Source organism: Nelumbo nucifera, chromosome 2, assembly GCF_055504915.1.
Source record: "Nelumbo nucifera cultivar China Antique chromosome 2, China Antique-T2T, whole genome shotgun sequence".
NCBI lineage: Eukaryota > Viridiplantae > Streptophyta > Magnoliopsida > Proteales > Nelumbonaceae > Nelumbo > Nelumbo nucifera.
The window spans coordinates 34,829,682-34,854,834 of NC_142650.1; the positions used below are offsets into that span (position 1 = coordinate 34,829,682).

Here is a 25,153-nt window from a genome sequence, read left to right on the forward strand (position 1 = left end):
TTACTCTCTAATAAGATCATTCTTAAATCTCTCTCTCTCTCTCACACACACACACACTCACACTTCTTAATAATCGATGGTTATCACATCTCCCCTCCCCATTAAATCCCTCTTTTTCTCTTAAATCTCTCCTGATCTTTTTTCTCTCTAATAAAGTAGGGATGTAAATTAGATGGATTGGGTTAGGTTAAGAGCCAACTCTAAATATGAACCCTAGCTTGGACCCAAACTAATGTCAAAATCCAATTTTTTTCCCACCCAATACTTAAGGTGAACCAATCTTTTACTTCTATAAAAGTCTAAAGAAACCATTGCCACTTTCGATGGGTTATCAGGTTTTTCTCTCTCAATATTGAAATTGTTTTTTTGAACTTGGTTATTGAACTTATTCTAAGCACTTTTTTTTTTTTGCTTACAACTAGCCAAAGAACCTAGTAAAGGATTAAATTTGAAGCTCAATAACTAAAGAAGAAAAGAAATTTTTTTTTCTACTATTTTATGTGTGAAGAACTAATTTACCGAATCATTGTTACTTCATTTTCCGTTAGGCTGCGTTTGGTAGAGGTATGAAATTGAACCGGGGTAAACTTTACACCCCGGTTCGATTTTGCAGGCATTTGGTAATTTTACCGTTTAATTACATCGATTATCGATGTAATATCTATCTCTTCTCCTCTCTTCTTCTCTCTCGCTCGCTCGCTCGCTCTCTCTCTCTCTTCTTCTTCTTCCTCTCTTTTTTTTTTTCTCTTTCCGTCACTACTGCTGCAACCAGTTGCAGCTGCAGATCTGAACCCACCTACGTTCTCCATGGAAACCGGCTTTCCGGCGAAGGAGACAGCACCACCACGTCCGCGACCGCAGAGGAGCTCAAGATTGCTTTTTGGAAGTTGCATCCGTGCCAAATCGTCGAGGATCCTCGCAAGATGACCATGGAAGGAATCCGGTTTGGGAACAGAGGCAGAACCTCTGCTTGCTATTGCTTGAGAACGCATAACTAGTTAATGTTGATAGATGAAAAATGAGAGTGAGTGACATTTTTCCTAATTTCGCTTTTCCTTCCTGTTTTTATCTCCTTCGCTTGGACTTTGGGAGGGGATTGTGTCATTGTATATTGGGCCCTCTTTCTCTGTGTTATTTCTTATCCCTTTCTCACACAAATTTTCCATTGCGTGTGGGTTTGAACTTTGCTCGCCGTTGGGTAGGTTTTCGCTTACCTGCTACTGTCGGCGGACGCAGCGGGAACGGCATTGTCCCGGACCTTGAGAGGAGGAGACACATGTACGGCTACAAGCTCATTTTGTGTTCAATCTGATATATCGATCGCCTTGGGATTCACTGGCTTCCTTTTCCGGGTGAGGTGGCATTATCGGCCGGAGGAATCGATTGGAGGGCGGAGGCAGTTCCATGGAGCGAAGGAGTTGTTTCTGCGGCATACCTGAATAAGTTTCAAGGTTTTCATAGAAGCAGAACGGTTCAGCAGAAGCTTCATCACTGGCTCCGGCAACCATCCGAAGACGAAATTTGTTTTGTTTCTGCTAGTTGATGTTTAGAATGAGTATTTTGTTGTGCTGATTGAATTGTCTGTTTAATTTGGTCATACTACACTGAGGAAGACCGCCCAATAACGGGTGGAATTTTACCTGGATGGGGTGTTATCCAAACACCTACAAAAGCGAAACGTATAATTTACCTTGATCCCCTCAAACGTGATCAATACGGGGCCAACAACCAATTCCCATTTTAAGCTCTCATCAAACCGGTTTCCATTTTACATTAGGTGTAAATTTGCTTTTACACCCCAAGCAAACATAGCCTTAAAAATACATTTTTGAATAGCATCTCACAAAAACCTCCTTCTCTTCTTATTTCTCACACATGTGGTTGTTTATTTTTAAACTAAATGATTAAAAATGTAATAATTCAAAATAAAAACTCTCTTAAGTCTCAATTTTCTGTAATAAAATTGATCATTACTCTCTTTAATAAGATTATTGTTAAAACTCTCTCTCTCTCTCTCACGACCCCTTTTTTATCTCAATAAATTAGATGAATTAGGTTAGGTTAAGTGCCAATCAATGACTAAACCCAAATTGAGACGAAAAACCTAAATTTATCAATCAAAACCTAACTTCTATTAAGCCATGGGGTTGATAGTAAGAAATAAGGAGAAACCCTCTTGTCTTAGGGGTTGGATAAATGAGAGAGTAGGCCTTTGGGGTCAGAGAAGTAAGAAAGATAGCATAGAAATAGTTTTATGAATGTAGATAAAGTAGGAATTTTTGAAATTGGAAGGAAGCTAAGAAGAGGTGACTAATGAATATTCATATTGTTTGAGTAACCTTGATCTACTTCAGTAGAAAATGTTCTCATTATCATTTCCTTTATGGCATATTCTTTTAGTAATATGGGATGATTCTGACAAGGAATAATTTACAGGATAATGTATTTGTATTCCTAATCCCTTAATCAGTATGATTCAAGAGATTGGATAAATGAGAGCGAAAGATGTTTCACAAAAGCCCGTCTAGCTCAGTCGGTAGAGCGCAAGGCTCTTAACCTTGTGGTCGTGGGTTCGAGCCCCACGGTGGGCGAATATATTATTTACCTAACCTTCAAAATTTTTTTATTTTATTTTTGTCTCAAAGCCCTTGGCCCATTAAATTTCAAACTTGGGCCCAACGCTAATCATGAATGAGAGAATGACTCTGCATCTTTGATGCTTCTTGGGGGTATTTATTGTTTTGCCAAAGCATTGAGGCAATACGAAGGAGCCCAAAAATTTAGAAATAGAGCTGATCTTTAGTGCTCCATGGCCCATGGGAGTAGGGCTATCAATGGAGTTGTCCCTGGTCCGATAAGAAAATTCACAAACCCAGTTCTTCTGAGTCTTAATTATCAAGACCAAAATTAACCCTATAACAAATCGAGTTGGCAAGTTGTTTGGCTGGATTTGGCAGATTTACTTAAGACTGGGGATCAAATTTCACTGTCACCGGGTTTGGGGGAATGGGTATGTGGGTCAGGCCCCTTGTGTAGACCCATGAAAAAACAATTAGGCTAATTGGTAGGGATGATCAGCCCAACCTGGCCCAGCCCAGTAAGACCAACACCCTGTGCTGTTGGAAGTCTACTTGGGCATGACACATGGTTATCATGTTGTGGGGGTAAAAGAGTAATTTCCCTCAAATATTCGTTTGACAAAAAAGGCAAGCAGGGGACTGAATGGGTGGGGTTTTAAGTGTAGTGAGTGATGTTGAAGAAGCTCCCCAACAGCCAAAGATTTCTAAATATTTGTAGTGGTGATGGTGTGCAGATGGTCAGCTGATGTGCTGCTACAACGAATTAGACCAACTTCAAGATATTAGCTCTGCCAAAAAATAACTGTGGCCATGTTTGTTTGCATTGTAATTTTATTTGCTCTAGTGCAAAAACACAGGAGTGCAAATTTTGGTTTACTCCTGTTTAAAGCTCCTGAAAGGATGTTAACGGTAGTCCGTCTACTTCAAAGGGGACAAAAGACCTGTGATTGCAAAATTGCAACAAGTAATTTATTCAGCTGATGATCCAAAGAGTGACTTACACGGTTATATAAGACTCTCCCACTGAATCCATCAACATGCAAGCCCACTAATAGAAATGTTACATTTTGTTTCAGTGTAGATGAAGGCATGAAGCAAAATAAACTATACAAACATTTAAAGCAAAAGCTAACCGGAACTTGCACTCTTCTGATTTACATTTCATGCATTTGTATTAATGCAATTTCATTTACACTGCAAATAGAGTTCAACAATCAAGAAAGGCACTGAACATCATCTAGAGATCGGATATAGAAGTAGAAATTTGACACTTTAAATAAAGATATATTCAATTTCCAATTTTCCATAACAAGACCGCCCTCCCAAAATCCCGGATAGCTCAGCCTGGGACCAAAAATTAGGTAATGGCAAGTAAAACAACCAAAAACAAACTAGGGAAAATAAAACAGAAAAATCAAACATTTCTGGAGTAATCAAACTAAGCAAACCAAGCAGTTTAGATATAAATATCCTCTAAGCCATTTGATGATGTCTCCTTAAACAACCTATAGGCTATAGCGAGCCAAGGAGTCATTGCTTGGTGCACTCTAATGGTAAAAATAATATCTCATATTATAATGAGAACGGAAGCTCCAGTATGAGAGTGGTCAATCTAGAAAAAGCTTCTTAGACCCCTAAAAGATATCAATGCAAAGATTAGAAAGAGATTTCTGCTCCAAAACCTAAAGTTTTATTTTTTATTTTTTCTTTGAAAAAAAAACTAAGGTTTTATTTAAGTAAATTTTCATTTTGTTCCACCTCAAAATTTTATTAATTTTCTGATTTTATTTATCAAAATCTCCACCTATAATGCAACACCCCTTGTCTTTTGATAAATTCCCTGAAGAAATTTGCATGTTATTTACTTATTTTTGAAATGGGTGGACAGGGTTGAGGACGATGATATAGGGCTATTATGAAATCACTCCAGATTTTTGCTAGAAACAAGATATGTACAATGGCCCAATAAAACACAATCGAGAGTGAACATGCATATATATGTTGGAACATGAGATAACTGAACAAAAGTGTTTTTCCGTCATAAAATAGTACACAAGACAAATCCCAACTGATACCAGATATCAAATTATGAAAGCATAATGAGGCAATTTTACATCAAACTGCTAAAGAAAAGCAGGATTTCTTCCATCTCTTAAAGATCATTCTACTATGTTACAATAGAAGGCTTTAATGTGCGGTGAAATCCCAGGATTCCTCAACCATCCTCCAAACACAAGAGACAAAAACCTATTTGAAAATTGCCATTACCTCTCAACTTGTACCCATCCAACCCCACACAACATTAGAACAGGTTTAAACCCTGTTAGGAAATTGCTCACAATGTTATTTGCAGGCCCTTCACTTTATAAATGGCACGCCAGATGGAACCCTTTTAGCATACTCCTCGTACTCAGATCCAAAAAACTGCCTTAAGAAATACTCCTCATATCTGTTTTCTTTAAGATAAGGAAGCTTCAGGGTGTAAGAAACTTGTATAATTGCTGGAATACTGCATTATGTGTTCAAGTAAAGGAGATGAGTTACTTCCAAGTTCCAACCAAACACTAATGTCAATACAGTCCATGGGGATTCAATGGCACAAAGTAAAGCATGAAACGAGTTGGATACTTGGATCGCTGATCCATCCAAATTCAGACTCGTATACAGATGGGGAAATAGACCTGGATGTGGATTTGGATCCTTAAAAGGAATCTGCATATATGACCACATTGACCAGACTCGTTATGACTTGATCCTCACCGCCAAATTCAGACCAGAGTTTATTTTGGAATACGAGTCTTTTGAGAATCCAAACCTGTATGGGGATGGATCCAGATCCAGATCTTGGGTCAAGCTAGGGCTGTCAACGTGTTGGATCTGGTTCGGAACAGCCTGTACCAGTCCTGTCCCAATTATTAATCAGGACAAAAACATAGACCCAGAATGTCCCGATAAGTGATCGAGTCTAACCCTATTAGACCCAATTATACTGACAGCTATAATTATTTAAATAAATTACCTAAAACTTGGTTTTTTATAATACAATCTTAATAAAACTGACAGTAAAATAACAAATTATTCATGTATTAATAAATCAAATGTTTTTAATCAAAATTATCTTATATATTATCTATCATTTTTACACTTACAAACATAAAATAGAATAAAAATTACAAAAAAAATTAGGAAATTTTTATATATTATTAACAAAATAACCGGTTCGGATCTGAGTCGGTTTGGAACAAACAAGAGACAGAATCAATATAATTGGTTCAGTTGGTTCAGGTCTGTCAGTTTCGAGTAGAACCAACCCATTGACAGCCCTAGGTCAAGCTGCTATATATTGTAACAACTACCAAGAGAACCTTAAATCCAAGCAAAACAATGAAAAAGCTTAGAAAACAAGTGGCAATACAGTCTGTAATAATGAAACCAGAAATAACTTCCTGAAATACTTCCTTGGCAGGAAGTCAGAGAGGTTTCGGATTTAGAACAAATAGGTCAAAGTATGATAGAAGCAAAGAGAACTCACATTAAAGGAACCTTAGGCCCTCTTAACCCTGTCAGAAGTGTCATAATCCCTTTTACTAAACAAAGCAAAAAGAGGCTCTGTCAATATTATTACTAATGAAAAATGCAAGTCATAGAAGATATCAGTTTGTTAAAATATCAAAAAAAAAAATTCTAGGCCCACATAGATAACTAATGGTACTAGAATGTATTTTGAAAGAAATCAATGCACTTGGACAGTTAGACTACTATAGCTTTTCTCTAGGTTTTTATTTATACTTATAAAAGAAGCACTAGAGACACCCATCACAAATCGACAAAATGTAAATAGGATTTTATGTGCAAAAAATACATGGACTATGGGAATGTTATATCTTGCACTGTGATTTAAAGCCTCCAGAGATGCTAGTATGGGCCTCAGGAATTATTCATGGATTTCTTCTTTTCTTATAGCATAACATATTGATTTATTTAGCTTTCTTGAAGAATACCATAGGGAGAAACAGATACAGAAGAGGAAGAAGTAAATCTCAAATTGTGACTGGGTTGATCGGCTGCTGGGTTCAATGTTCTCTAGTGTCCTCTCAATGTTTTGCAGTTGAGGAATAGGCGGAATGGTTTATCCTTTGGAGGTTGGGAGTTTGGTGGTGGGCTATGCGGTTTTATTGCCACATGGGGTTTCATTTTGTATAGCAGCAATATATAAGGTTGTCAGCATTTTCTTCTCCTTTTGCTTGCTGCTCACTGCTCAGATGTTTAGGTTTCTTGCTTGATTGGCTGGGGCTTTATTTCTTCAATAAATTGTTTTTCATTTACTATAAAAAATAATGAACAGTGGATACGGTATCCGTGTTGAGAAGAAGCGCCACGTAACCAGTGCAAAAGCAACAATGCATAAGGGATTGCAAAGCATTATCTGACTACCAGTTGCCCAGATGAAAAAGCCACAATATCCTGGATGACGGATAAATCTGGTAAGAAATGAAATGTGCAGACATATATAAAAATCATTGTTGAAAATAATGTAAAATAAGATTATTCATTCAACAATAACTGGCAAAAAGTTGAACATATCCCAAAATGTTGAAAAAATATACTAAAATGAAATTAAAGAACAGGAAAAAAAAGATCCTCCAAACTGACAAGACAAGAATTAGTTTCAATCTAGTAGAATACCATGTATTTGCATCAAGAAAATCTCTCTGCATATCTGTTCATGATTTTGTGAGTCAACAACAATTATCATACCAGGCAGGATAATGTCAACAATGAAGGTAACAACCAATTAGATAAATACAAATAAGTCTGATGGGATATTGTTGTTTATGTTCCATGTTTCAGAAAACTCTCCAAATCCCTCTCCTCTATTAATAATTTAGATTATGTATGGATAAGTTTCAAGATTTGTGCTTTTGCAGAACTCCACCAGTGTGAGCGTTGCTTGTCTTACACTGCCAGTCCCAAGCCTAGATAGAGGTTGGCAGCTGGAACTAAATTGAGGTGATTACTGACATGGTGGTTCATTGGATAAAATCAGTGGACCTATTCGATGATGTTCCTACCGTGGTTCTGCTGAATAGTTGGAAGGAAGTGGCAGATTCAGCTCCAAGCAGAAATGGCTCTCTTAATGGAATCCACCATGTTCTGGTTTCATTAAGCTGAATTCTGATGGCAGTAGTGAAGGCAACCCTGGGCCTTCAAGGATTGGAGTTATCAGGACAATGCAATGAATAAGACAAAACAGGAAATTGCTAAAAATTTGAACAATTAAATAACAAAGTATGAGCTTATTTGGAAGATAATTGATAGGAGGTAGAATGATCAAATGCACTGATATTTGCATGTTGCAGCTTATTCTCTTAATCCACAATTCCAATATGAATCCAACCGTCTTAACCATCCACACATCAAACTTGGCTTGTTAAGCTACAAAGAGAAATTAACTCCAGATCCAAAGGAAAGGGAAAATGCTGGTCTTCAATTAGATGCATTTTGAAAAGCATTTAAAATTTTTGAAAAAAAAAAGTGGCAATTTCTACAAGAAAGAATAGGGACCCTGGCATGTTATAATTCTTTAAGTCTCAAGAGTTTTGACCATTATATTTGTTTTTTTTTTCTAGTAAGTTACATTTTCTAACTTATCATTTTTTCACAGTTGATTGGTGGTTAGCATATGATGATGAAAATCGAGAGTTGACTAGGCTTGCTGTGAAAGTGTTGAGTCTCACATGTAGTTCATCTGGTTGTGAACAAAATTGGAACTCTTTTCACCAAGTAACTGGTGGTTAGTATATGTGAGACTCATGCTATGTTAAAGATTGATTCTATATTAATGAATTTATAAATTTTAATTTATGATTTTGTGGCTTGTAAAAGAATAGATCCACACTAAAAGAAGGAACCGCCTACAACAAAAGAGACTCATTAGTATATATTTTGTACAATCTCAAGTTGAGACGAAGAGAAGCAAGAGAAAAACTATAGAAGATCCACTTTGTTTAGATGACATAGAATCTGATAATGAGTGGATAACTGAAAATGATGCATCAAATGCTCAAGAGCAACTTCATACTTTTGAATCACTACTTCATGATGTTGGGATTGATCAAGATTTTATTGATGAGGTGATGGACTTATTGGTTATATAAGACACAACTTCTGGTTTATGGATTTTGGATGTTTGTATCCTCTTCTCTATTATTTTATCTTGGTTTTCATATATTACTTTTATCATCTATAAGCTGTAACAATTTTTCTTTTTATTCTTTGAGGCTTATGCCTCACTATGCCTTGAGGCTTAGACATCACCTTTTGGGGCCATAGCGCCTCAACTACGCCTTTAGTCTTTTAAAATCTTGCCCATGAATACAACTCAAGCTACAAGAACCATCTCTTAGTCCAACCAGTGACCACCTAAGACTCATCATAAACCTCCACGCTCTATAAACCAATGAATACATCTTTAAAAGCAATGCCATAGTCTGAGCTCTGACAGGATCACAAATACTAACCAGAGTAAATGCACAAGTTGAAAATAAACCAAACGTTAAGTCTAGCAGTGTTACAAGGTTTAAGGCTGCATAAACTACTCAAGGGATGTTTGGTTGGAGGAATCAATTTGTTAATTCCAATTTTTAGATTTTCTACATCAGCTGGTTCCCCAAATCACGTGAAAAGTCCTCTTTGGTAAGACTGATTCCTTAAAAATCAGTGGAGTTGGTTAGTCCAGTTTTTGGTGCTTTGAATTGATTCCTAACAGGGAACTGATATGTCCATGCCAATAACTTACAAACCAATAATGCTGTGACAGTTCCATATTTTTTTGAGAAACTGTTTCATCAGCATTATTTCTACCAAATATATTTTCATGAAGAAATCAGTATTCTGCAAACCCCAAAAAATCAGAGATTCTTGAGGAAATGTATTGATAAATCAATTCTTCCAACCAAACACCCACTTGATTCCAGAAATCTGATTATGGAAGGGGACTCCAAATTTGTAATAAGCAGGCTAAGGGACAAGAGAAAAGCTTCTTGGCTTTACAGACTCGTCATGTGAGAGATCATGCATCTATCTGCAGAACTGGGTGTTTAAGTTCAATTGGGTGCAAAGAACAGCAATCTGTTAACAATAAAGTTCAATGGGCTGACTCAATGACAAAATCATTGGGGGAATAGGACACCCTTTATTTTGATAGATAGGTGAATAGGGCACCATTGTTTTGGGAAAACATGCCACAGTGATGTACACAAAGTAAACTTTTCAGAGTTGGACAGCTTAGTCTAGTCCAAAATAATATCTGAACATGCTATTCTTTTATTCTTGCCAATAAAACCTCAACCGTATTTGGTGGGATGCCCTCATCAGCATGAGTCAGCAATTGGCACTCTGTTGATTAGCCACAAAATTAACAGGGATCTATCAATGGGGATAAAAGGGAGGTGTCATCTGGCGATACCAGAGAGGTGGCTGATAATTTGGTTGTTGCTGCCTGTGCAGTGATACTTCTGAGCAGACCTCGAAATTCCAGTACGATTTGGGCGGGAACAGTAAGGGATGTAATATATTTAGATCGCATGGAAAAAAATTGGAGACAGTGGATTCTCAAGACCAGTGTTCTAAAAGGCGTGGGAGGCATACACCAGGAGGCACGACTCCAAGTGAGGCACCCCAAACGCCCTGAGGCTCATATGCTTTTTTCACGAGGCGTATGCCTCATGCACACCTCATGTAAAAAGACAGGAAAAAAAAAGAAAAAAGAAAGAAAAAAAGGAAAGGAAAGGAAAAGAAAGGAAAAGAAAGGGAAGGGAAAGAAAAAGAAAAAAAGAGAAGAAAAAAAAAAGAGAAAAAGAAAGAAAAGATAAGGGTAAAGAAAATGGGTCGGAGGCTAAGCCCCCAGACCCCTTGGCCACCCCCAGCCCCCCTTTTAACTAGTGCTATGCATCTTCATTCTTCTTAATATAAAAGATTTTTATTAAAAATAAAGAAAAATGAGATTCTTCTGCATCTTCTTCCTCCTCATCCCCCCTCCTCTTAAGGAGGCGTATGTTCAGGAGGCTTACACCTCTTACGTTCTGAACTATGCCTCACACCTCAAGGTAGTGGAATGCCTAGCATCACGCATCCGCATTTTAAAACATTGCTCAAGACATTTGCAAGATTGATGGGTGGGATTGATGCACAAAACATTGGAGTCATTTCTTGAAGATTCAGCAAGAAAATATTGGTATTAGACTATTAGTAAAAGGATAGAGGGGAATAAGAGTAACTAGCTATTAGTACACAGTGTCGGTCAAACTGAAAAATATGGAGGATGGCTTCACCTGGGTGCTAACAAATGTTTAGGGGTGTTGTCATCTATTCCGCATTCATAAAAAGAAAAAAACAAAAACAAAAACAAATGTTTAGGGGTGGCAAATGGGTGGATTGGGTTGGGACGGGTATGGGTTGACCAACCTACACATAATGACCCTCTAACCCATTTGCCACCCATATTTATTGATGTTAGTGGGTGACAACCCTCCCTGACTCACCCATATTACCCACTAATCCAAATTGGACATTTTTTTATCAATATTTTTTTTCTCCATCTCAAATGCTTAAAAACACAGAAATACATATTTCAACTAAGAAAACATAAAACATGTTAAAAAAATATTTTTCAAATAAACAAAAAATGCATAAAAACACTGAAAATGATAAATATATTTCATGTAAAACATCAGAAATTACAGAAAAAATAAATATAATAAAAAATTTAAATGAAAGTATCATTTTACATAAAAACAGAAATTGTAAAAAACATAGAAAATTGCAGAAGAATAAAATATACAAAAAATGCAGAAATTCAGAAAAATATAAAAATTGCAGAAAATAGAAGAAATTATAAAATACAAAAAATATATATAGAAAAACACAAAATTACAAATAAATAACAAAAAATACAGGAAAATGTATAAATTGTTAAAAACAGAAATTTCAAAAAAATAACAGATTATTAAAACACTGGAAATTCTAGAAAAATATGAAAATGCAAAAAAAAATATAGGAAAAAATCAAAAAATATAAATATTGCAAGAAATTGAAAGAAAATGGAAAACCAAAAGCACCAAAATTCCAACAACCAGTATAAATTAAACAGGAAAAAATAAATTTTAAAAGAATATCAAAAATATTATCATATCTGTTCAATTGCAAAAAATTGAATTGGTCTTGTGTACGCCAGTAACAGCTACCCGTGATCGGATCTCTTGGTGAAAACTAGGACGAGTCAATGAGATCTGGAGGTGGAGCCCTAACCCTACAGTACCAAAGCATCATTGATCCAAGGGTTTCCTTCCCAAAGGCCTTCATTGGCAACAGAACCCTCGAAACAGCAAATGCCCTAAGGATCCCATGACAAGTGTCGTTTGTTGCGAGTCTACAACCAAACCCATGTCAATTGTTGTAGACTACAACCAAAGCCTCAGTGATGCTCAGCCCCAAGATAGAACCAGCAGCAAAGGGAATGAAAGAAGAAAATAGAAGCAGTTTGCCAGCACCTGAGAGAACAGAGGAAAGAATAGAGGCGGCAAGCTCTTTTGGTGGCAAGGAGTGTTACTGCACCAGCTTCTAGTGGTGAAGAAGAAAAACAAATGAAGTTTTCAAACCTCAATCATCATCCTCTCCCAACTCTCTCCTTCCATCCGTCTTTCGAGCTATTCGAACCCTAAACCCTTTTTCCCCTCAGTTTTCGAGCCTCACTCTACAGCATGTTATGACACATGGGTACCCTTGACCAACCCACCCTGACCCTTTTTTACTTGACCCTTCGTCGCACTTGTAAGTTGTAACCCATCTGTTATGGGCCCGAGCGTAGGATCGTGTCACGGGTCGTTCCGCCGTCAGAGCCTCGGACCTTTCCTTGCCCTTGGCCTTGCGTACAAGCCCTATTTTGACTGTCGTAGGGGGTGATTTGTCCAAGAGATCACCGAACTCTCCTTACCTCCTTTCTTGACTGCAAAATTCGATACCTCATTCAATAATAGCGTCTCCTTAAATAGAAGATTACAAGAGGAGGTTTCCTTGTTGGATTCGGCTAGACTAGTCCTTAACGAACTCAAACTCCTACTCCTAATTAAACTACTTACTTTTAATGGTACTAAAAATCCTTCTAAGAAAAGGGGATAAGATAAGGACGAATGGGATAAGGGATGAGGGAAACCTGCGTTCTCTTGACGTTTTCGGATAAGGGTGGGCCCACCCTATGAGCTGTCGTGTGGGCCCCGCTCTGCTGCTGCTGCTTGCGCGCACTCGTGGTGCTGCCGCCGCGTGGCGCGCGCGGTGCAGTGCGTGGTGCTGCTGCCGCGCGCGGCTCATGGTGCCGCTGCTGCGCGGTGCCGCTGCTGCGCAGTGCGTGCGTGCGGTGCCGCGCGCGGCTCATGGTGCCGCTGCTGCGCGGTGCCGCTGCTGCGCAGTGCGTGCGCGCGGTGCTGTGCGCGGCTCATGGTGCCGCTGCTGCGCGGTGTGTGCACGCGGTGCCTCTGCTGCGCGGTGTGTGCGCGCGGTGCCGTGCGCGGCTCATGGTGCCGCTGCTGCGCGGTGCCTACCGTGCGCGTGTTGCTGCCTCAGCTGCTGCCACGTGGTGTGGGTGCTCATAACACCATCTAGCGATGTCATTGTCTTCTCCTGCTTCACCTTCCCATTCCAGAACACCACTTCCAATTCCAAAGCCACCCACACCTTGCTTCAAAGACCATCAGCATATAGATCTAAGCATCTTGGAATAGCCTTTGGCTTGACTCCAACAATCCTCATGCTTAGCACTCTCAAGTTACATTTGTTGTAGGAAAGCAAACCACCTTCTTTTGCCACCACAATCTTCTCTAGTATAGATTTCTGCCACAGATTGAACGACAGCTCCAGCAGATTCAGATGAAGGCATCCACCATGAATCCTCATCAAGTTGCATGATGAAGACCATTTATCAATTAACACAGCTCCTTCCCCACATCCAGTATAGCTTTCCTTTCATTAAACAGTATGAGAACTGCTGTATCTTTGATACCCCCAACTTCTTTGTTGCATCTTCTAAAGTTCTTTTCCAATCCTTCATTTTTATCCAGTTACAACTAGCCTCTGCTCCCAATCTCCTTTCTCCCCATTTAACAAGATTTTTAGTTCCAATGCAGACAGCAACTGTCACAGAGTCCCTATTCTCGCATTGTTCTTCAAGCCCCAATCTCTCTAATATCTTCCTTCTTTCCATCAAATCCCCCTTCTTACCAATAACTTTTACTACTTCTGTTTCCTTCATTGAGCTGTTCTTTTTCAACCAGCTTTTCCTAACCACTTTGTGAAGTTCATTTGCAACTCTTATCCACCCTTCCAGGTTTTTGCCTTCTGGGATTATGATCATTTGCGTCTTCCCTTTCTTGAATCTTTCTTCTAACGACACAAACCAACCTTTTAAGTCCCTCCTTGCTGCACAATATTTCTTAGTCAAGTATCTGAAGGTGTCTTTCCAATCCACTCCCCAACTTACATGCACAGCATCATCCAGAAAACTTCAAAACCAGAAAGCTGCCTCCCCCACTAGGAGAACTGTACCTTTCCTGCCCTCTCGAACCTTGACTGTAGTCTCCTGATGATACATCTCCTCCAACAGAAACTCCTTCGTTTCCACCTTGATGAAGCTCCTCCAACCCCTTGTTGGTGAGAGCTTCCCTTCCAACTTTTTCTTTGCTTCCTTTTCCTTCTCACATATTTAACATACACTCATTTCATAGTAGCCTATTAAAATGCACATGTCAACTTATTATAGCCACACTCCAATTGGCTAATATTTATTAATCTACTTTGTTTCCATGTTTGCACATTTTCTCCCTATAATAATGTCCCCCATACCTAACAAACAAAATTACACACCAAAGCTGACATTTAAAATCCTACTCTGGTTGAAAATTTTCATCACATTCATTCAACCCCTTCATTTCTAATCGATCTTTCCTATTAGTTTTAAAACTTTTTGTAGCTCCCCTTCTGTGAACAAATTGCTTTTATTTGCTAGAAATAAACACACAAAAAAACCATGGTACTAGGCCACTTTTTATGTTCTTTTCTCTTCTTTTTTTTGGGGGCATCAATGTTACTAGGTTATCTTATGATTTCCCCATTCTAGGGTCTGTCTCAATTCTGACAATACATAATTGATATTTTTACATTCTTACATTTAAAGAAAGCATGGTTCAGAACTTAAAGAAATGAAACCTGATTCTTTCACCTACACAGGACATAGCACCTAGGTATCCTGAGGCCAGCCAAGTCCAGTTCACCCAGCTTAGTCCAGCTCCTGCCAGTGGGGTTTGGTTCCTTAAAGTATGATCCCTACAACAGCTTGCTCTATATTAGCTGAAAAACTATATAATTCCTGATACACTTGTTATAGACTAGTGCCTCTGTAATAAAAGACTAATGTTTGTCCATGTTGAGCTTTATTTATTTTTATCAGTAAAAATGTATTTTATTAAAATTCAGATTGTAAGCAGTTTATACAACTTGGTGATGGGATTGTTGATCCCTTTTAATCACTCTATTCTACCCCTCATTACAGTGCAGCCCAAAATAATTGCTGTCTCAATGCCCCCTGTTTTGCTAATCCATCAGCTAGCCCATTTGCACTTCTTTGGACCCATTTAAATTCAGCCTCAACCTCCTTTGTAATCTTCTCCACTTCCCTAATCACATGTTTAAACGTCCATGGGGTATGGCTGCTATTTGTTACCCATGAAATTATTACTTTTGAGTCTCCTTCCCCACTTCAACATGTCTACATCCTAGTTGTTTGGCTAGCTTTAACCCTTATAATAATGCCAATAGTTCAGCCTTCAGCAAGTTTCCGTTGCCAATCGGTCCTGAGAACATGGTCTGAAGTAGCACAATTTTTGAGAGTAAGAGATATAGTAAGGCTGGAGTGGAAGCCACCAGAAGGCAATAAAGTAAAGCTGAATTTTGATGGGTGCTACTTCAAAAATTGTGCTATCCAAGGGTTTTACCCAATGGGCTACTTTCACCTTGATACTATCAATCACTTCCTCTATTGTTCTACTTTTTTCCAAGAAAATTCTGTTGTTCCTCTCTTCCCATGTTACCCAACAAATTGCTGCCTTTGTTGCTTTCCACATTACCATCCCTCCTTTCTTTCGTTGTCTCAAGAAATCATGGTTGAAGAGTCCTACCACATTTTGAGGGGGAACCCACTTGCAACCAAAGAGAGTACAAAAGAATTCCCAAATTCGATGCACAAAAGAATAGGATATCATTAAATGAAAGGGTCTCACCACTTTCCTTACACAATGAACACACATGAGGAGATAGGCAAATATGTGGCCTTCTTTTCTGCAGCGTATCACAAGTGTTTACCTTACCAAAGAATATTTCCCAACAGAAGGTTTGGATCTTCGGGGGAATAGGCTTACACCAAATTTCTTTCACAGGGAAAATCCCACCTAGAAGGTTGGGGGAAGCAAGTACTTTGAAGAAAGAGGAGTAAGAAAAGAGGCCGTCTGGAGAGCCTACCCAGATTCTAAAGACTTCCAACAAAGGGTCCAAGTGGATTTGCCCTAGGGGGTCCAGCAATCAGATTAAAGATTTACACTCATTTTCCCTTAATCCCCTTCTAAAGCCCAAATTCCAATTCACACTGTTTGGAAACAATGATCCTAACATGGATATAGCTTCCCCCTTAAGGTTAGATAGCGCAAAGAGATCAGGGAATTGGTCTTTCAGTGGGGTTTCCCCTACCCAAAACGAAATTCTAGTACCTTGTCCCACATCAAACCGGATGGAATTGAGGAAAGTAGGGTAGATTTCATGAATTGCTTTCCTAGGAGAAGCTGAAGAACTGTGAGGGAAAACTTTTGCATCCCAACCATTTCCAGGCACCCCATGAATGCTCTCAACCACTTTGTGCCACAATTTGTCACCCTTAAAGGGAAACCTCCAAAGCCACTTACCTAGTAGAGTTGTGTTCCTTAAAAGGATGTTCCCAATTCCTAAACCCCCTTGTTCCTTAGGTTTACTAACCTGATCCCACTTGATCAAGTGATCCTTCCCTTCCCCTCCTGGGTCCCAAAGGAAATCTCTCATATACTTCTCTAGGCACCTTGCTACCTTGGAAGGGATTCTGAAAGGAAATAGGTGGGGAGGTTTGCTAGAGTGGCTCTAATCAAGGTTATTCTTCCACCCAAAGAAATGTAATTCCTCTTCCAAGGGCTAGCTTCCTATCAAACCTTTCTAAAACTGGTTTCCAAAACCCAACTGACCCAGGTAACTAATAGGCCAGCTTCTGATCTCACACCCCAAGATCTCTGCAAATCTCATTAGTTCTCCTTCCTCTAAATTGATATTGACCCCTACAATTCCACTTTTGGTCCAATTTATCCTTAGCCCTGTTACTCCCATAAAATTATTCAGCAGCCCCCTAAAATTTTCCACCACTTCCTCATTGTTCCCTTCACAAAAAAATATGGTGTCATCTGCAAATTGGAGATGGGTAACAATCACTCAATTTCTACCTACCCTCCAATCTCTAATAAGGCCTTGAGCATTAGCTTTTGCCACCATTCTACTTAACACTTCTGCCACTAGGGTAAACAAGAATGAGGATAGAGGGTCACCTTGCCTAATTCCTCTCCTGGCCGGGAAGAAATCCTTTGTTGTACCATTAATTAGAATTTAGTAATGAGATGAACTTAAACATCCTTTGATCCAAGCCCTCCATTTATCTCCAAATCCCAGTCTTTCTAATACTTTTAGAAGGACTTCCCAATTAACTAGGTTGTAGGCTTTTTCTAGATCTACCTTACAAACCAGCCCCTTTTCTCTACCCTTTTTTCTTTCCCCAACGCATTCATTAGCCACTAAGATTTAATCCACAATTTGCCTTCCTTCTACAAAAGCTCCTTGGAAAGGAGAGATGATCGAGGGTAACACCTTTTTTAGTCTTTCTGCTAAGACCTTTGACAGAATTTTGTAAACACTCCCAATGAGACTTATTGGTCTAAAGTCTTTAGGAGTTTTGGCCTCCCTCTTCTTTGGAATCAAAGTGATAAATGTGGCATTTGATCCGTCCATGTTGGGCTTTTTCATCGAACGTTGAAACTGAATTTCATTATTACCATGTCAATATGTGACAATGAAATCTTTGTGCAAACCTTCAATGCCCAGAAAACCCCAATAAATTTTCAATGAAATCTTCATCGCCCAGTCAAAACTTCTAAAACCCAATAGATCAGCTTCTGGGATCCTCAAATTAAAACACCAATGCACTTTACTCATAAACTAACTTTGAGCCGCAACTTAATGACAAAGTTGAATTATTGTGTAAAGACAAAAGAAGCTACTCTCCACACCAGTGTTACAAAAGTAAACATGTGCAGGAAGCTTGTGATGCCCCATTAAACAGGTCAAGAACCATTTATTTCAAACAAGACCAAGTACTAAATGCATTCCAATCTACAAATAGGCACCATCTAGGCCGCCCAGGTTTTGCAATGCTTGGCCACCCAAAAGAGTGTAGATCTCACAATTGGGAAGAACCAGTACACTTCTCTACACCCATCTCCATGGTGGAACCACGTTGCATGCATAACTGTCAAGGCAATGCCTAAGTGGGCACCTAGGTGAAAAGATGCCTATGGAGGGTCACCTCACTTGAGTGCCTAGCTATTTTCCACATGGCACTATATTCTTATATTTTTTAGTTATTGAGATTATAATAATAAAATAGATATTTTTTTGATAAGCAACAAATTTTATTGGTTAAAGATAAGTAAGATTGCAAAGGTACTGGATAGGTGCCCAGACACCCATATTTTCAATAACAGCAATTACAGTTCAGCGCAAAACAAGTGTCTCAATACATTCCCTGTTTAGTCATATAATCTGCCATTCTGTTTGTTGATTACTTGATCTCCTAACCCAGTTGAAGGTAGTCCCCACTTCCTTGGATAAAAACTGAATTTCCTTTATTGTCTGCCTATAAGCTCATGCTCCTGGAATACTGCTGTTCAACCAAGAAATAACAACCTTAGCATGTCCCTCCACCTCCAAAGTTTGATTCCAAGTTTCTTAGCTATCCTCAGTCCTTGCAGAAGCACCAATACTTCCGCTTTAACAGAATCGTTAATTCCAATGGGGCCTGAATTGAAAACAGAGATTTGATAGTACCTGTTGAATCTCTAATTACACCTCCAATATCTGCCGGTCTTGGGTTGCCTAGAGATCTACCATCAAAGTTAAATAAAATAGACATTATTACACTAAGTTATTCATTTTGTAGGTTTATATACTAGTTTCTTTTCATTACTTTCTTATTTGTTAGGTTTTCAATCAAGACATGTGTTGGTGCATGCTGTCTTGAACTCTTGAACCCTTGAACACTTCAAAACTTAAACCGATAAGCAATGATGAACTTAAAATTTTGTCCAATCAACACATTCGCCTCTTTGGGTACTGGGATGTATGGCACTTTGTCATTCTTGTATATATATTTCATTTTTTTCAAACCAATGAAGTTACCTGTTACCAATCAAAAAATAGTTGATTTTCTATGTTTAATATGAAGTTCATTTTTTATGAAGGTCATTGATAATTACTAGTGAAAGATGATTGCTGGTTGCTATGAAACCTAGGTAATTGCCTAGTCAACTAGGCAATAAGGTGCCCAGTGCCCCCTATGACCTAGCCTAGCATTGGCACCTTGAAAACTATGGCTGCATGTGCAAAATGTGTACAGTATAGGCAATGAACATGGATTCTATCAGTGCCTATTTCAGTCTGTGTTCCTTATCTAGTTCTAAGGTTAGATTACTGATGAGGAGGAGGATCCTTTCAAGAAGACAACATAATCACTGAGCTCTATAAAACTCTTTTAAGCTGTTGCAGTAAAATAGAGTTCCATGATCAATATGCAGTTACCTAACCCATTTTGTATAATACTTGCCTGTAAATTCCATGAGTAACCAGCATATGATGTTCTTCATGATATTTCCTGATCATATGTGTAAAGGCATGTCCAGCTGTTATAATTGCAGTTTTTCGTATTATCTCTCCTAATAGCACCATCACAAGGCCCAAGTTGCTTATCCACCAAAGTTCCTTGAGTCCAGGGAAGAAAGCAATCTCAAGCATGTATTCCAACAATGAGAAGCTCAATGCTATAACATAATTTTTGCTGATCAGAAGTGCTGCAATTGGATCAAGAAATATTTTCTTACTCAAATAGTAAGTAGCCAGAAACCCCACTATTAAACATAGTTGAATGAAAGTGCAACAATATAATCTGAAGGACTGTTTAATAACAGCTGAAGTTGCTGAACTGAACAAGTTATTGCTTTGTCTTATAGTGGACAAAATAACTAAGTAATAAAATATTCAAGGGCATAGTAATCTATCCAAATTTAGCATCAGTCGTTAAGGAATAAGCTTCTCAGTTCATCTACTTCAGCCGTTATTAAACAGCCCCTGAGAACTTCAACAAAACATATAAAGACAGAAAAAAATAAAATCTTCTACAATGTTAAGCCTATTTAGATGGTTTGTCCCCCTTGAGGTTCACAATTTAAGATTTTTTGCAGTAAGCCTCAGTCCAAAAAATAATGCCTAAAAGTTGTAAGTAAATCCTGAAATGGTATAAAATTGACCAATTTTGAGATAAAATATCAAGGAAATAATTGAGAAGAAATAGAATATTGGAAAGTTTATTATGGTAAAAGTAAAATTAATACCTTGGATAATCTATAAAAGAAGTGGCCTCTTCTTTGTTTGTCTCCAAACTGGTGTGTTCTCTGCAAAGCTAATGGGGAGAGTTGTTAACACCTTCTAATCTCCTGTCCTTTTACTACAAATCTCTTTATTTGGATGTAGGTGGACTTTACCTTTGAAGTTACATAGGTTTTTGATCCTTCTACTTTCAGATGGACAAAAAGGAGGGGCAAAATTGCAACAAGAGTGAGATATATTGGGTAAAACAGTGGATTTATTCTCACAATTTTCATTTTGATGATATTTGGAGAAATTGGGCATCAATGGCTAATAGATCTTCAAATGAGAGGATCATCTGATGAGAAAGTAGAGGAAAGTGGCCGACTCTGCTCCATTAAGAGTTGTTGTTAGACCTTCCTGGACCCCCTCCTACCAATGGATTTATCAAGCCGAATTTTGATGGCAGTAGCGAGGGCAATCCTGAACCTTCAAGTATTGGAGGTGTTTTCAAAGATGAGGATGGTTTCATTAGGGCTCTTTTCTCAGGCCCTATTGGAGTGGGTAACTCGTTGAGAGCAAAAATTTATGCTGTGATGGAAGGAACTCAGAAGGCCAAGGAATTAAATATTTCTAAGCTAACAATTGAAGGGGACTCAAAGCTTGTTATTGGATGGCTTCAAAAAAGGTGGAGATAGGCTGGTGGGATTACATAAATGAAAAAAGGGAGTTCAAGTACCTGACACAAGGCATGGAAATTCAGCTGCATTGAACTAAGAGAGATGCTAATTGTTTGGCTGATATTCTGACCAAGCAAGGGGTGGGAAGAAGCAATTTTTTTTCGGGCTATGTTAGTATGTTGTAATTTTTGTTTTACCTTTTGAGGGGAGCTAAGAAAGTTTATCTCCCCTCTTCTCTTTGTAGTTTCTTGAATCATATTTAATGAATCCCATTCAGTTATTGATCAAAAAAGAGGAGAGGATCATCTCCAATTGGTCACCTCCTGAGGATGATTTTATTACGCTTAATTTTGATGGAAGCAGTCAGGGCAACCCAGGCCCTTCAGGTATACGGGGTGCTTTTAGAGATAAAGAAGGAAGTGTAGTGGCTCTGTTCTCAGGTCCAGCAGATGTGGGGAACTTGATCAGCGCTAAGTGCCTTGCTGCTCTTCAAGGAGTATAGCAAGCAAGGCAGATGAATTTTGATAAATAGTCATTGAAGGGGATGGCAAGTTGGTGACTGGCTGGCTGAGGAACATGGAGTTAGTAATCTAAACTTATAGGGAGGAGATAAAGAGATTCAAATGGCTTGCCAGTAAATATGACTTTAAGACTACAGTGGCAAAGAGGATTGGCTAACATGGCAGATACTCTAGCCAAGCAAGGGGTTTCTAGGGAGCAATGTTGTAATCTGTTGTTGCTTTTTTTGAGAGGTTGCACCTTGCACCTCTCTGTGGATCCTTGTAACCTTGATGATTTTCTTTTTTTTTTTTGATAAATGAACCTTGATGATTTTCTTAATAAAGTATTTCGTTATAACTATCAAAAAAATAAAAAATAGAATGTTCAGAGAAATTTTAAACAATATTAAGACAAATTTTAATTGCACAGGATATTTAGCATTAGAAAAGCATAATAAGTTCAACAAATTTCGGGAGCAAAACTACTTGTTAATCATTATATACAGATTATAACAGTAAATTCTTCACCCAGTTTCTAGCTATCAAAACTATCCAATGAAAAAAACGTTGTTTCTTTTTTTTTCCGGAAAGTATTGACAAGAACAAATTAGTATATAGAACAAGAAAGGATAGGAAGGAGAAATCCTATAATCTTCACATTAAGGAAAGGAGGAAAATCAGATCTGAGATGGGATAAAGAAGAAAAAAGTAGAAGAGTTTCAGATCTGAAATATAGAAGAATAGATCACACCTTTCAGATCTGGGAGGAAAATGATAATTCAAATTCTTATTCCATAATCAAGTTTTTGATCAAGAAAATTTGGACCATTTCTCAATTTGTGCATGTCATCCTTGCACAGGGGCCATGCACAAGTCCTCTACTAGCTATAATCAAGTTCTCTACCAGCCAAATTTACAAAAGCACATATTTCTCTCAAACGCCTCTCCAAGTTTGGAAATACCACGCTCCACCATCTTCAACAAATCGGGAGAAAAGTTTGAAGACAAAGCCAAGTTTGAAAGATTGGTACTAGGACCATCACGGTCTTTCTGATCATTTTTAGTAAGTTGTTTTATTTCTAGCCTTGCAGATAAAGTTTGAGTTGGGGGGAAAATGCACCAGCCATCTACAGTTATTCAGAGTTTTGAGCTTGCAAGATAGAAAGAAGAGTTACTTATAGTATAAAATTCACATGCAACTTTGGATGTATCTCTACCAACCAAGAAATTAACATTTGCAGAAATGGAGTAGCACCTCAGGGCACTATTCTATAACCGCAATGAAAAGTTCAAGACCAAACATCAATGGAAGGCATAATTGGCTCCTTTAGAAGGCTTTTAATTAAAGAATCTTGATGATACTTTAGGAAATTTTCATGTTTCACTAGAACAATTTGATAAAGGTGGAACATGGTCAATGGATTCACCATAATCACTCTTCAAGGCAAGGGTGCTTCCAAAGGGAGTGGAATGATATGCTTTATATCTAGTTACTATATCCAATTTCTATTTCATTGCTCTAGTTAGAAAAGAAGAGAATTTATTAGGATATGCATCTTTTTTTTTTGATAAATAGATAGAACCTTTTATTAATTTGGAAATATTACCACATACAAGCAGCCCTCGGAAAGGCGCAAGCTGCAATATCTCCACTAAAGAAGAAAACAAAAGCAATAAGTTACAGTTGTGCCCAATACAAAACTTCCCTATCTAACCCTTGCTTGGCTAGACAGTCTGCCATAGCATTTGCTGATCTTCCCACCCATTATATTCTTAGGTCCATGTTTCTTGTCAGCACCTTAAACTTTTTAATTTCATTCCTGAAGCACCAAACTACTGACTTTGGGTCCTGCAACCAGCTTATTACAACCTTTGAGTCACCTCCAACTATTAGTTGTTCCACCCCTAATTGAACAGAAAACGGTACACCTTGCAGGGCAGCAAACAATTCCGCTCTAGTAGAGTCTCCCACTCCTAAAGGACCTGAGAAGATAAGTATCGCATTCCCAACTTCATTCTTCAATACCCCACCTAACCCAAAAGGGCCTGGGTTTCCTAGACTGCTTCCATCAAAATTCAACTTCAAGAAGCCTGTAGGAGGTGATGACCAGCTTGTTCTCACTTTAATCTTGGAAGAGGAACAACTTGCCACTGCTGCCCAATTCCTCCAAATGTCATTAAAGGAGAATTGGTGGAACAAGTCCAAAGATTTCAGCCAATGAATCACCCTAACCAAGACACAGTCCTTAATCTCTTAAAGGTTCTTCCTTTCCTTCTCCAAAAAAGTTCTAACATTCCTTTCTTCCCAAATTGTCCATATTAATGCAGCTCTTGCACACCTCCACATGATTTTACCCCTTTTTTGCTGCCAAACAAAAGTAGAGGGATCAAAAAGCAATCTTAAATATGCTGGCAAGTTCCAATTGCTCCCAAACAAAGAAAGAAGCCAATTCCATAACTCTGGAATAAAGGAACAAGAAATTAGCAAATGATAACAGTCCTCACCAAAATCTTAGGGGGAACAGGTCTGCGCCAAACTTCCTTAACAGGGAAGCCCTGCTGAGGGTTAAGGACTGCACCAAAATCTTAGGATATGCATCTTATCATATTACGGTGCTTCCAAGGGATGGAATGATATGCCCTCTATACGGTTTATATATTCACTTTCTATTTTGATTATTCCATTTAGAAAATTAGCAAATTTACTAGAAAACAAATGTTATCATGTTAGGCAACTTATTTCCTACTGTAACTTCATTCCAAATCCTATCCTTTACGGTTTATCCACTTATCCATCTTAACATTCACATTTTTCCAACATTCATTTTCTAACACGTTGTTTATTGACTGCTCAACACTCAGCAGTTTAACAACAACAAATTCAAGCAAAGCCTCAGAGTACTAAAGATTTAAGCAAAAAAATTAGAACAACAAAAACTGAATCGAGAGATGCAAAAATGAAGAGTACGTACAGGAAAGGGTTACACTTGATCTTCCGTGAAAGAAAATCGCCAGAATATACTCTGTAGTGTGAAAGAAAACAACTGCCGCAAAGAACTGGGACAATTGCCTCAAAGCCGTGTGACTGACGAAGGCCGTCACCATTTTTAACTGTACGAAAGCTACTAACTTATCTACGCTATGCAGCCTTAACTGAAATTCTTGGGTTCTGAAAGAAACCCCAACAAGATTCTTACGAGCTAATTCTAGGGTTTCTTTCACCAGCATGAAAAGACAAAATATCAATCAATGGGCACCGAATCTTCTATTTCTCCCAAATTACATCACAAAGGGCTAACGCAAAATGATGAAAATAGAAAATCTTAATAAATTCAGTTAGAAATGAACTGTGAGGTAAGACTATAACTTGAAGAAATTGTAGGGAGGGAACCAAACACATATATACCCCACAACAACAGCATCCCATAAAATTCTTCACATTAGCATCTCGGTAGGTGACTTCGCACTAATCCACCTGATCACGGCCAAACACTCTAATACCGACGTCACTACCTGTACTGCAACGCATAGTGCATTTGATATGTGCCTTAAAAAAAGTGGAGAATCCACCCTAAAAGCTAACTGTTAGAGTAGGAAATCTAAATACATATACCCCACAATAGCATCCCATACTATCGATGTG

General features: G+C 38.3%; 1 protein-coding gene, 2 long non-coding RNA genes and 1 other non-coding gene across 7 annotated transcripts; 2 read left to right on the forward strand and 2 right to left on the reverse strand.

Annotated features, from left to right (window-relative positions):
- The first annotated feature begins 676 nt into the window (after positions 1-676).
- Positions 677-1,577, forward strand: LOC148802090 (uncharacterized). Its single transcript, XR_016083156.1, has 2 exons — positions 677-1,024; positions 1,203-1,577. It is a non-coding gene; the product is annotated as an uncharacterized LOC148802090 (long non-coding RNA).
- A 941-nt stretch (positions 1,578-2,518) lies between these two features.
- TRNAK-CUU (transfer RNA lysine (anticodon CUU)) lies at positions 2,519-2,591 on the forward strand. Its single transcript has one exon. It is a non-coding gene; the product is annotated as a tRNA-Lys (tRNA).
- A 1,954-nt stretch (positions 2,592-4,545) lies between these two features.
- On the reverse strand, positions 4,546-25,134 carry LOC104612300 (protein-S-isoprenylcysteine O-methyltransferase B-like). Of its 4 annotated transcripts, none has more exons than XM_010279681.3 (4): positions 24,483-25,102; positions 19,573-19,816; positions 6,932-7,060; positions 4,546-5,028 (listed from the first exon to the last, which is right to left on the reverse strand). In XM_010279681.3, the coding sequence occupies exons 1-4, from the start codon at positions 24,736-24,738 to the stop codon at positions 4,938-4,940; spliced, it is 720 nt and encodes a 239-aa protein (XP_010277983.1). In that variant the 5' UTR covers positions 24,739-25,102; the 3' UTR covers positions 4,546-4,937. The 4 variants fall into 4 exon arrangements, with proteins under 4 accessions (XP_010277983.1, XP_088754898.1, XP_088754895.1 ...); XM_088898772.1 differs by lacking the exons at positions 4,546-5,028; positions 6,932-7,060 and adding exons at positions 5,035-6,166; positions 7,652-7,784 and having other exon boundaries at positions 24,483-25,129; XM_088898769.1 differs by lacking the exon at positions 4,546-5,028 and adding an exon at positions 7,652-7,784 and having other exon boundaries at positions 6,926-7,060; positions 24,483-25,134.
- Positions 21,806-24,468, reverse strand: LOC148802092 (uncharacterized). Its single transcript, XR_016082770.1, has 2 exons — positions 24,016-24,468; positions 21,806-23,875 (listed from the first exon to the last, which is right to left on the reverse strand). It is a non-coding gene; the product is annotated as an uncharacterized LOC148802092 (long non-coding RNA).
- Positions 25,135-25,153: the final 19 nt, after the last annotated feature.